The sequence below is a fragment of the Mytilus galloprovincialis genome, chromosome 5 (assembly GCF_965363235.1).
Source record: "Mytilus galloprovincialis chromosome 5, xbMytGall1.hap1.1, whole genome shotgun sequence".
NCBI classification, from domain to species: domain Eukaryota; kingdom Metazoa; phylum Mollusca; class Bivalvia; order Mytilida; family Mytilidae; genus Mytilus; species Mytilus galloprovincialis.
Genome location: NC_134842.1, coordinates 87,440,906 through 87,454,158, shown reverse-complemented (window position 1 = coordinate 87,454,158; position 13,253 = coordinate 87,440,906). Strand labels below are relative to the sequence as shown.

At 32.8% G+C, this 13,253-nt stretch overlaps 1 protein-coding gene across 1 annotated transcript in view; it reads right to left on the bottom strand.

Moving 5' to 3' along the window:
* LOC143076628 (ceramide glucosyltransferase-like) overlaps window positions 1-8,647 on the bottom strand; it is a 37,856-nt gene extending 29,209 nt beyond the window's left edge. The window contains exon 1 of the mRNA XM_076252459.1: window positions 8,489-8,647. Coding sequence (XP_076108574.1) covers window positions 8,489-8,586 — 98 coding nt within the window. The 5' untranslated portion in view covers window positions 8,587-8,647. The remainder of the gene's footprint in view (window positions 1-8,488) is intronic.
* Window positions 8,648-13,253: the final 4,606 nt, after the last annotated feature.

Below are 13,253 nucleotides of genomic sequence, written 5' to 3'. Positions count from 1 at the left end.
AATTTTATTATTACAAAATTTCCTTCTAGATACTAGCTTTTGATCATTAACAAGCTTCTGTCCAAGTATGGTACAAATCCAAATAGTATAAGAAAGTTATTAAAATTTTAAAAACTTTAACCACAGAGTGAATGTAATATTTCCTGGCAGAAAAACTAAGTCCATTTAAAACATGTAAAAGTAAAATACAGAAAAAATGGAATTTTATTTTTAAAAAATTTACTTCTGGATACTACATGTATCTTATGATCTTAAATAAGCTTCTGTCCAAGTTTGGTAGAAATCCAGGATAGTTTATGAAAGTTATTTAAAATTTAAAAAACTTTAACCACAGAGTGAATATTTATGGACGCCGCCGTCGACGGAATGTAGGATCGCTTAGTCTCCTTTTTCGACTAAAGTCGAAGGCTCGACAACCAGTCCCATCCCAAACACAAGAAGATTTATCCTTGCATTTAAATAGTTTTAATGGATCAAAAGTTGATTCATGGAACAGTGAAACACAACCATGACAACAGCAGGACGAGACTCAGTGCTGGACCTGTCAGACCAGGAGAGGATTTTTCTGAGGGCCTGTAACTTTTTCTGAAAATGTCAGTACAAAAGTAGAAACGCTATATCATGTTTATAGTCATGATAGTACAAAAATGTAATACTTTAACTCTGGGCCTGTAAATTATAAAAATTTAAATTTTTTTCAACTGGGTTTAATATGTTTAACCAGTTCTTAAAACAGTGATCATGAACATTTAAAAATACATGTGGGTCGTTTAGCAATCGGTGTCAAATGCCTATGATTACAGACCGGTAAAAAAGAAAATATTGCAAGCAAAATGAAAAAGAAAAGTTGCAGATTGACATATGAAAAGTTAAGAAGGAATGTTGATAGTGATCTTCCTGATTTAACATTAGATTTTGTAAATCATTTAATTACCGTATTTATTTTCTACATGTATTAAAATCAAACTGAAAAGTAAGTGAAATGTTGTGTGTTTGTTTTGGCTGTGTGGAAAAGCAGCATACATGTAGGTTTGCTTCAACTCCCTATATTTGGTATTTGGTACTAGACAACTGCCCCCTATTATGCTGCTTTGTATGTGGCAGTGTTCTCTAAAAGTGGTGGTTATATTGGTCCATATCATTTAAATTCACACAGGTCTTCCAATTTTAGTTCAGTGCCAGTGGTGGTTGTTACATGTACATGTACATGTATGCCCACCTAAAAGATTGTGTTGGTTTTATTCTTTTGGGGGCTTTCTGATATTTAGTAGCTCCTGATCACTATGAAAAGATAAAAAGTTGGCCATGGCCTAATATAACTTCTGGATAATTGATTTAACATAAACTTTACTTCAAACCTCTACCAGACCACTTGACATGCTTGATTAGTAGTTGTGGTGGTCCTTAAAAACACCAAGCTTTAAAAAAAAATCTGATAAGGCATGTGCACTGTCATTTTGAATTTATTCCCAATTGACAGGACTCACACACTCAAAAATTAATGATGATGAATATATACCAGTAATCCACAAATTGATTTATAGAATTCTGATATACATGTATTAATAAAATCGTGACTTAAAAGAGTCTAGTCCTTGTAAAAATGTATTACAAAGTACAAATCTATAAAAGCTGCATGTGTTTTGATAAACACATGTCTACGTTCCTAGAGACATAAGTAAAACCAAAACAAGAATCCTTAAATGTATTGTATTGGAAATTTTAAATACTTGATCGCCCAAGAAAATTCCATTATCACTTGTTATGTTTTTTTTATTCTTCTGTATTTAATCAAAAACATGATAAATGTGTCATCGCATTTTAAGATAAATAGATGCATATTGAGAGGCAATAATCGTTTTACCTGAATAATGTTTCAATAAAATTATAATAACCACAAACATCATTTGCATTTATTACCATACCATTGCACACAAGAGAAAATGTATACAAATTTTATCTACAGTGCGAAAGTTCTTTAAATTCACAGAGTCATAATTTTTCTATGTACATTGTTTTTCTGAATATCATTGTTCAGGGTCCAGGATCCAGCCATTCTTAGAAGGGGGTTCCCAACCAAGGATAAAAAAGGGTGATTTAAACCAATGTCCCCAATCAATACATTGATCATCATCGTAACAAAAAGGGGGTTCAAACCCATGGAACCTCCCTGGATGGGCCACTGATGTTAAACTTCTTTATCGTATGTTTCAAAAGATATGAAGATTGGTATTTGGGGTCCTTAATGTCTTTATTTATTTATTTCTGAAGTCATTTTCTCTAAACCTTAATTTTTTGCCCATTCTTCCTTTTTCTTTATAATAAAGAAACCTATTATTTTGTTTGGTATTTTTACCCATAATTCCCTATTCTGTATAAAACCCCATCCAGACCCTTCCTGTTTCCCTGACCATTCAAAATTTACATGTATTAAAAGATCAAATTTCAAGCCAATCTTCAACAGACAATGACCATGATGGCAGGGTACATTTATAATTTGCAATTATTTAAAATTTTAAAATAGAACTGAAAATTTTCTAAAAAAAATATTTTCAACTTCCTTCATCCTGCATTTGTCCTGTACACACTTGAATTAAAATTACAAACTATTTCCTTCATTTAGAAATACTCTTGATGACTTTGTCCTTTAATGCTCAATGAACACCCTTGTACTGTATAATATATGTGGTCTAATATATAAGGTCATGAAGGTCATCCTTTATCATGTTGTTGTTAGATACATCTGTCATTATATTAAAATTACTTTCACTTGTTTAAATAAATTGTTAACTTAAAATTCTGATTTTTTTATTAATTAAGTGATAGATTCACTTTCAGCATTATTTCTTATTTTAATGGCCAGTTATTATTGGAGGAGGAAGCTGAGTGACTGTAGTGAATGGACTTATGACCATTAATTATTAGACCATTGGTTTTCCCGTTTGAATGGTTTTACACTAGTAATTTTGAGGCCCTTTATAGCTTGTTGTTTGGTGTGAGCCAAGGCTCCATGTTGAAGGCCATACATTGACCTATAATGGTTTACCTTTTTTAAATTGTTATTTGGATGGAGAGTTGTCTCATTGGCACTCACACCACATCTCCCTATATCTAATATAATCATGGCAGTAAAACTGATAATCATAGTCCATTGTCCATTTTCGGATTTTTACTAGTTTGGGTAGCTCAAACATATACATGTACATCGTACAAATGTACAGTGATTATGAAATCTTATGTTGTATTTTTGTACCCAATCTTATTTCCCTAATCTTCTACATCTTTAGATACTTAATTTGATAAAATTTCAATATATACTGTCATGACTGGATTCATTTATTTTCGTGTTTCACAATTTTCCGGGATTGAGAAAAACTTGCATTTTGGTTGATTTTTGATTTTGTGGTTTTGCGGCTTTGCCAATCGCTGCCTAAAAAGCCTATAGCAAATTTGTAGTTTGTTGAACATTTAAATTTGTGATAGGCCTGTATTGCCCACGAAAATTGGTATCCAACAAATAATAATGAATCCACAGTATATAAATATGAAGAGCATATTATTATATTCAATTCCTTTGAATCATAATGTACTCACGATTAAAAAATAACTGCATCAGCAGATATCTATCATGTTGAAAAAATGAAAAATTCAATTACCATTTGATTAAATTAATTTTAATTACATGTAAATTGACAAGTTGTGTGGTTTTAAAAGTGAATAGGAGAGCAAGGTATGCAGATCAGATAAAAACACCTACAAGTCAACATACATGTATTATTTATGTACGTTTCTTTGATTGTATTGTTACCAACCTAACACACACTGTACAGTCAAAATAGTGACATTAAGTTTGATAAGTAATGTTCAAATCAATTACATTTTTATGACCGACTTGAATTTTATTAAATGTTTGTGTTGGTTACGATCTATTGATGTTGATAAAGTTCATGATGTTACTTTACCTTGAATATATCATATGAAATAACACAGATGAAAAAGGATTTAACTGTTACTATTTATGATTATATTTGACCAACCTTGTCATGATGACTGTATACCATTCACGTCATAGAAGTCAATTCTTACGTATTATAAGCATAATTTATTTATGACTTTAATCATAATATTAAAACATAAAAAAAATTAAAAGACAGTTTAAACCCTTGATGTTTCAAGTATTATAATGACTTTCAGCCGACTTATTATGAGCAAAATTTTCACGGCCCTTTTTAAAGGAGTAGGTTCAGTAAGACCCCTTTTTGGCCCCAAAATATAGCAGTTTTACAAAATTGTTAAAATGTAAATTTTTAGTTATTCATTAGACAGTAGAATGCTTCTGCTACATAAATATGGGCTGTTTTTGACAATACAATGCAAATTTATCCGGTACTAGCACCATTAAGTCTTGCTAAATTACTGAAATCTTCATAATTCTAGCATTTTAGTTAAATTTTAGACGGTTTTTGTGTAAAACGAAAGTGGCCGCATTCGTGTTCATCCTTAATATTAAAACGTAAGTTGTATTTGATGATAATACATAACATATATAAAGGTTGAGGATGAACACGGATGCGGCCACTTTCATTTTTACCAAAAACCAACTGAAAAATTACATTTTTCGGCATATTTGGTAGATTTTTCATGTTTGAGCTTGAATCGGATGGTTTTTAATGACTAAATCTGTTAAAATCTTCCACATAAACTAATCAATTCAAATAAAATAGACACTTAAGTGTTTAAAAAGTGGTCAAAGTCTTTTGTCAGATGAACCTGAAATTTGAGGCCAAAATCGGTCCTTACCGGACCTACTCCTTTAACTGGAACCGCCAACACTTGCTTAAATTGTGATGTAAAAAAAGTGGGGTTTCTAAAATAAACTAGCCTTCACAGTATACATTATGACAAAGGTACACTAAAATCTCACTAGGCCCCTTTGTTATTTGCAACATTTGTCATACATGTTCATTTTCTTACCAAAAATTAGAAATTAGGAATCAGTATAAATTTATCCTTCAAAATGTTTAACAAAGATTATTAGTAATTACAAGATCTGCATGGTATCATTTCATCCAATCATCTTCAGTTGTAAATTTATCTGATGATGATTTTTTTTATGTTTAGAAAATGGTTAAGTATTGTTTATCGTGGTATTGCAATTAGAAATAATATATGCTTTAACTAGTCGATTTTATTATTTTTATGTCCCTTTGGAAGATTTAAACAATTACAAAACTATTTTGTTAGTGTTTACTGTTTATACATTGTGAAAATGATGAAATTAGGTAATGCAAGATATCACCAGCCATACAGACACAGGGGATTCCACTGTAAATAAGAATTTATTTGAACTTATGTATCTGCTTTAGCAAAATGAAACTTTGGTCAATTAATGAATATTTGTGGTAAAAAGATGACATTAGTGATTTGATCCCTTAGGACACTTGGAAAGATATAAATCAACCAGTCTGAAGTTTCTTTTCATGTCAGATAAATACATCTTTAAACAATATTAAATTAAATCATTGAAATGTCAGTTACATTACTGTCATTGAAGGTGTAAAACATGTAGTTATAGGGTGAGGTGCATGAAACATATATATATACAAATACAAAAGGTAGAAAATATACATGTATATTAGGTGTAAAAAAATATACATAGCGTAAAAAAGTATCAATGTATATTAGGTGTAAAAAAATATATATAATTTATACATTTAATATCATCTGAAGCCAGAAATTGACAATGTCACATTGTATTTATAAGGTAAAAAACATGTAACATAACATTTATAGCTTCACACCTTGATAATGATGTAAATCAAGAAAAAAGACCCTCTGGCTCTGGGAAAAACAGGTTTTTACAAGTAAATCTGGAGATGTTATTATCACTTTGTTAAATTTTGTGTGGGAAAATATAGATTATCTACATTATCATTATCTATATCATCGTATATGATGTCATGAATGTATATGATCTGTTACAATCAATTCAGTAAAAGCAATAATAATGCATTTATTTGGTCAATACATATATCAAAAGTGAGAATACCAAATGACACAGAAATTAATAACTAAAGGTTAATCAGTCTTCACAAATTCACAATAGACCTTTGAATCTAAACATGCTAAAGGCCCAGAGCTGAATTTTATAAATTTTAGTTAAAATTATTGTACATGTTTTAGATGATTTTTACAGACAGAAGTCTTACACACTTGGGGTGATGGGCCTGTTGTTGAGCACAAAGACTGGGTCCCTACAGTACATATATGTATCTAGTTTTTAAATTAACTTAATAATTTTCCCTTTGTGTTTAACGTCTTAAGATTTTCCCTTTCCTTTTTTTGTGGTCCCCTATCATGATTATCATGTCTTTTTCAAAAAGCTGGTATAAAATATACGTCTAAAGTTGGAAAACAATGTACATGTAAATAGTCGTCATGTTCTTATCACTCAATCAAACGGTAATTTAAAGTCCTGTTTATAGTACTAGTTCAAACTGCAAGTATTGAACAATCAAATAAAAGTGATAACCATAAAGTACTTCCTCAATATTTACAGTGCCCTTTGAATATTCATTTAATTTATTTCCTCATATTAGGTGAACTTGACCAATCTGTTTACATTGTAAATAAAATTTAAAGGACCCATTGAAATGAGAAATTCTTTAGATATGCTTTAACTATGTCATGTATGTTTAAAAGTTAACTGAACATGTTATTATCAATATTTTTTTGCAAATCACTTTTGGCCAGTGTTGTCATGCTTGTCAGCATGGTCAGAATTCTGTTCATAAATCACTCTGACAACATTTGGATATTTTTTCCAAACATGACAATGTACATGTAAATGTTTCATAGCAAAAGAATTTCTCATTTTCTTTCTTTGATACATGTATTTTCTTCTGGACTCATCACTATACATGTATACATGTAGCTACATGTAAACTTCCAAAAATCTCTCGCTTTCTGCAACTCCTACATGTATCGAGTTAAAGGGTTGAAAATTTAAATTTAAATTGATGAAATTCATATATTTCCTGTATTTCAGAGATATTTAACCAAGAAAAGTACAATTCATATCTTTGTCAGTTTGGGCATCTACATGTACAAAATGTACGTACATGTAGACAGTCTTCACGCTGAATGGCAGCCCAGGCTTGTAAAATTGCTCTGGGGCCTGTAAAAATCATATCTACAGGCCAACAGAATCTAACTATAAAATTTCAAAAACTGAGCTCTGGGCCTGTAGATTTAGCATTTCATCGCAAATCGTGAAGACTGTGTTAAATGTTTTTTGCCTAGAAATATATATTCAAAGTGTGAAATAGATATTTTATGGAGGTTCCTTTTATTTTCATACAGCAATCCTCACATTTACAAAGGTGCTAATATTTACATGAAGGTTTCCATAAAACAGATCAGATATACACGTATATATATTTTTTTATATACCATTATAAGTCCATATAAAGTGACATGACATGTCAATCAACAATTCCAGATTGATCTATTTCAAATAAAGCAAGATGTGAAAATATATATATATAATTGTCAATTTGTGTTCACTCTTTGTTTATGTGCATGCATGTTACATCAATTTGGATTTTTTTCTAGCAAGAACTGAATTACCATACATTTGTATCTGCCAGTCAAGGGTGTGGAAATATAAACAAATTCTTCATTGAGATATTTGTCCTGAGGCTGAGACTACAGTACTATATGTCAAATGTATGTAGTACTATAATAAGAATACTTGCAGCTTTGTCCAAGGACAAGTACTGTATGTATACAAAATTCTAAATGGCCTGGATTGGATATGTTTGACTTGTACATTTGTACCACCCATAACCATGTATTCTGAAGATATTTTCTTATAGATCTGGAGCAGGAGCCTGTGCTGGGAGCCCAATGACAAGGTCATAATTTCAGAGGCCGATTTAGGGGGGGGCCCTTTTTGGGAAAAAATTTGGTTGCTTATATAGGGAATCACTGAAGCGTGACTGGAGCGGGACCCCTCTTAGGTCAGTCAGTGGGCCCCCACTTATGAAAATTTCTGGATCCGCTACTGAATTTTAACAGCCTCTGACTAATATTATAAACCTCAATATTATAGTGATTAGTCAGCACCATTTGATAGCAAAAATTACTACATAACAAGAACTACAATATAAAACGCTGTTCAGGTAATTGCAGACCATTTGTTGACTTATTTTAGATGTTAGGCCCTACAGCCTACAGGGGTAGGGCCGGGGGATAAAGATTTATTTAAAAAAATATTCTGTTATCAACCTTTCCATGAATATGTTGTATCCATTTCTCTTTTGAACATTAGAATTATTCAGTTCAGCTTGACAATCAAAATATCTGAAAACTAGCCTAAACTACTGCATGGTTATTTGTATAAACATGATATTTAAAAAGCTGAGACTGAGAGGAGGGCGGAGTCGCACCGGCATGATATGTTTCTGTCTGGAATATAAGGTCTTACCCATATATAATAGCTACTGTGTGCATAAGCCAATCGAAAAGCCATCCTCCTACAATAGCAATGGCTAATCCTACAGCAAAATATTGCTCTACGCTCATATTAAGTTCATTTTGACGATAGATGTTAACCCCGTCTGTTTAAAGAGGAAATGCACAACGAAATGACGTCAGCGCATGCGTAACAAAAGGCTCTAAAAGGGAATTTTACATCTATAAATAGATTATGAACAGTGAATCATCTGGGATCAACAGACTACGGGACATGTAACAGTATTTATTAGTTGAATTAACATGTAAATGACTGTGTTTGGGGGACAGTTATCTCTTCATTAAATAGGTCAAATTATTGTTCAGGCCAGAAAACACATTAAAGTTCAAATTATTAAAGCAGGGAGGACCAAAACACTTCTAGAATTAAAAACTTTTCAATATAACCTGATCTAGGGACTTATACTATGGAACTTCCCTGTCTGATTTTTGGATTGAAATGACTGAAAAAATAATTAGCGAAGAAAAGACATGAGATGGTGCACTCCTTTTTTCTACGCTCATTCGAATATTTCCTATTCTGCTGATTTCCCCATTTTTCATCAATTTTTACCCAGTTTATGATCAGTTCATAGGCTAGCCCATATCATCATGAAAAAAAATCGCACGGTTTCAGTCACAATCAGGCTTTTTAATTAATACCTTCAATAAAGATAATATATTGGACCAAAATGCATAAATTTAACTCTAGAAACTATAAATAGTTGGTACATGTAGTATTTATATAGTAAGTCTTACGGCTATACAAATCCTTGGTATTTATATAACAATTGAACATGTTGAAGTTCTATAAAAAAAATGTTGCTTTTTCGCGTCAAAAACGGTTATATTATAATTGACATGTTATCCCCCCTCTTTTTTTTTTAACAAAACTACTGTTATATTTCAACTTCTTTTTTATAAATGACTGAAAAACTAGATATCTAATAAATTCGAACAGAAAACTATTAATTGATATTGGATGTACATATGTTTCTCTGACAGAGTCAGTAGAAAAATCATTTCCCCATACCCAATTTTTCAACATTTTGGCTGATGAAAATTTTATTACTAAAAAACTACTTATTGTAAATACACAATTTTTTCGGCATGTGGTGTTGAGTCTGATTATACGCGGCAGGGTGGGCGGTTCCAAGGGAAGGGTTCCAGGGGTTGCCCGGCCCTCCCTATTTTTGTGACGATCAATGCATTTGAATAGGGACATATGATTTGGAACCTCCGGCCCTTTCTACTGGGTTGGGAACCCCCTTTTTAGAAATGACTGGACCCGCCCCTGTACTGATATTCGAAATCATCGATATTTTACACTTGTATCCGGCCCACATATTTTAGAAATAATATTAGAACGAGATTTCGACGATACTGAAACGCCAGCAAAATACACCTTTATTTCCATAATTTCATTGTTTCAAGATGGAATCTCGATTTTTCATCAAATTAATAGCACAACATTAAAATGCTAAATGTAAAGATGAAGGTGCAAATTTTTTCGACCTGCCTTTTTCATCTCCCTTCTTAAAAGAATGTTTAATGTTAATGCGGCGTTAACACAGTGCTGATATGGCATTTAGTTCGAGATCACACAGCGATAAGATACAAAAGTGAAAAAGTAGGATTACTATCCTCAATGATCTATCAGTGTCTAAATGCAGTCATATACGTTCGTAACAGATTCCTATGTATCGGGAATGATCAAAATCGTAACAAAGTTTTGTGTTTTCTTGACGATTTCCTGCATGTGAAATGGGCATGACTGGAGAAATTTCTCTTATTTATTTATTATTATGAGGCTGACTTCATACAAGAACTTCTTAGGAAGAAAAATAAGAAGTTAGCAATATCCTTAAACTTCACTTTCCGCTATATGAATATTGTTCCTCTAAATAATTCAAAATTTGGTGACTATGTTGAATGAATCTATCCCATCGAACTAGAATTAAAGAATACTACAGATACAGTTAATTCTACCTCATATCTTGACTTAAATCTAGAAATTAACATTGAGGCGCGTTTCTTCTATTATGTATAGACTCTTCAGTGACGCTCCAATAAAAAAAGGGTTAAAAGGGACAAATAAAGTACGAGATTTGAGGAGCATTGACTGAGGACCACAAATTCCTAAAAGTTTTGCAAAATATAACCAAGGTAATCTATTTCTGGTAGAAAAATCTTAGTATTTCAAAATTTCAAATACAAATCTGCTTTGAATTGATCGATGATTTTAGCCATGATGACATTTGTGTAGTTCAAACTAAAAGACAAATTGAAAGAGTTGGACTTACTTTGTTTCATAAAAAAATAAGTATGGCGAACGTAGATACAAGTATCATGTCTTGGGGAGGGATAAATCCTACTTTGTAAAGAATCACTCTAGCTGATTCAAAAAAAAAAATCTCTGAAACTGACTTTATCAAGATGCTTGATTTCTCGATTGACAACATATTTATTACGTTTGGAGGACGTGTTTTTCAACAGACTGTCGGAATTCACATGGGAACCAATTGTGCCCCTCTTATTGCCGACTTGTTTCTGTATTATTATTAGGCTGACGTCTTACAGGAACTTCTTAGGAAGAAAGATAATGAGTTAGCAATATCCTTTAACTTTACGTTTCGCTATATAGATGATGTTCTCTCACTAGATAATACAAAATTTGGTGACTATTTGTCGAACGCATTTATCCCATCGAACTAGAGAAAAAGGATACTACAGATACAGTTAAGTCTGCCTCATATCTTGACTTACATCTAGAAATTGACAATGAGGGCCTGTTGAAAACAAAAATTTACGACAAAAGAGATGATTTCAAATTGTGAACTTTCCATTTCTATGTATCAACATTCCAGCAGCGTCTGCATACGGAGTATATATCTCCCAATTGAAACGATATTCCCGGGCTTGTATTTCCTATCATCATAGCCTTGATAGAGGGTTGCTGCTCACAAGGAAGCTATTAAACCAAGAGTTCCAAATGATGAAGCTGAAATCATCCCTTCGTAAATTTAGGACAACAAGAGTTGGTTGACCGTTATGGAATAACCGTTTCACAGATGATATCGGATATGTTCCTAATGTCGTAACTACAATCCCCGTCTCTTTTCACGAATATGACCTACCGAATTAAACTATTTACCGGATTTGTAATAACATAAGCAACACGACGGGTGTCACATGTGTTGCAGCATCTGCTTACCTTTCCGGAGCACATGAAATCACCCTCAGTTTTTGGTGGGGTCGGTGTTGCTTAGTCTTTAGTTTTTTATGTTGTGTCTTGTGTACTATTATTTGTCTGTTTGTCGTTTTCGTTTTTAGCCATGGCGTTGTCAGTTCATATTCGATCTAGTTTTTTATGTTGTGTCTTGTGTACTATTATTTGTCTGTTTGTCGTTTTCGTTTTTAGCCATGGCGTTGTCAGTTCATATTCGATCTATGAGTTGACTGTCCATTTGGTATATTTTGCCCCTCCTTTGTCATTGCTGGGTTTTTTTTTTTTGCCGATTGAGTCCAGATGGCAAACAGATTCTTTGTAGTGCCGAATGCGAACGGTCTTTACCGAAACAGTTTCGGAACAGACTCGTTATTACTATGAAATTCGGCAATTGTCCCGGCCACGTCAGAGTCTTTTACAATGCGGTACAGCATGTGATAGGATTGCGTTCCGACAGTACCTTATTATCCTGAAGATGGCGACAGTTTTCTTTCGGATATCTTCCGTCAGCGTCGGACGGTTCACTGTCTGGTTCTTCTCTGAGTTTCCGTCGGATAACATTTGGTATAATCGGGACGCTGTTTCAGTTTGCCGTGAAAAAAAAGTGTTTACAAATTTTTATTAAAATTTCAATCTCTAGCCACGATACACATGCAGGATCTTGATCAGACTTTGACGAATTTGATCGGAAATCAATGGTCCTGTTAAGGACGGCAGTAAAAGTCGTGATAGTGTGACACCGGCTTAAACCCCTTTTTCCCCAGAGCTGTAAAATCATTGATGAGATAAACAATTTATGACGAATAACAATAACCAAATTAAGAAGATATATAAATGCTTGCGATCGGTATCAGTCAAGTTCCGATAAGCGATCGAACTATACACATATACATGTATACTGATTAAACTATTACATGTAGTACGATCAGCAGGATTGAATCACAACACTGATTACAACTGCATGTTAACAGTGTGTAGTGTCATGCGTCCGTTTGTGAACCCCGGAGTCTTTAATCAGAATGAGGATAACCCCAAATGCAACTGATTCGAACAATATTACTTGTACTATTACGGCCCAATCAGGGGCGTAGCTGCCGTTAGGCACTTTAGGCACGTGCCTACACATAATTTGTTCACAAATAGTTTTTTTTATTAAAAAAAATAATAAACAACGTTCTATCATAGATGAAAGCCATTGAAGTTGTCAAAACTCTTTAATTATCGAATGTCATGTGTGCACTAGTCTCTCGTCCTTAGTGAATGGAATATTGGATAGAATTGAATGTTTTTACGATTTTACCTTATATAGAAACTATAAACTAGAACTTTGGTTCAGATCATACTTCTATCAACAAAAGCTTGAATGAACCTCAACTTAGACACATGCGTTTTTTTAATTAGGTGTTGTTAGTTTTCAACTAGCTTTCCACTTTGTACATGTCTTCACCCAACTTGCAACTGTTGGTCTTCCGTTTGGCTGTGCAGGATGTATAAATACGCAGTCACGTCT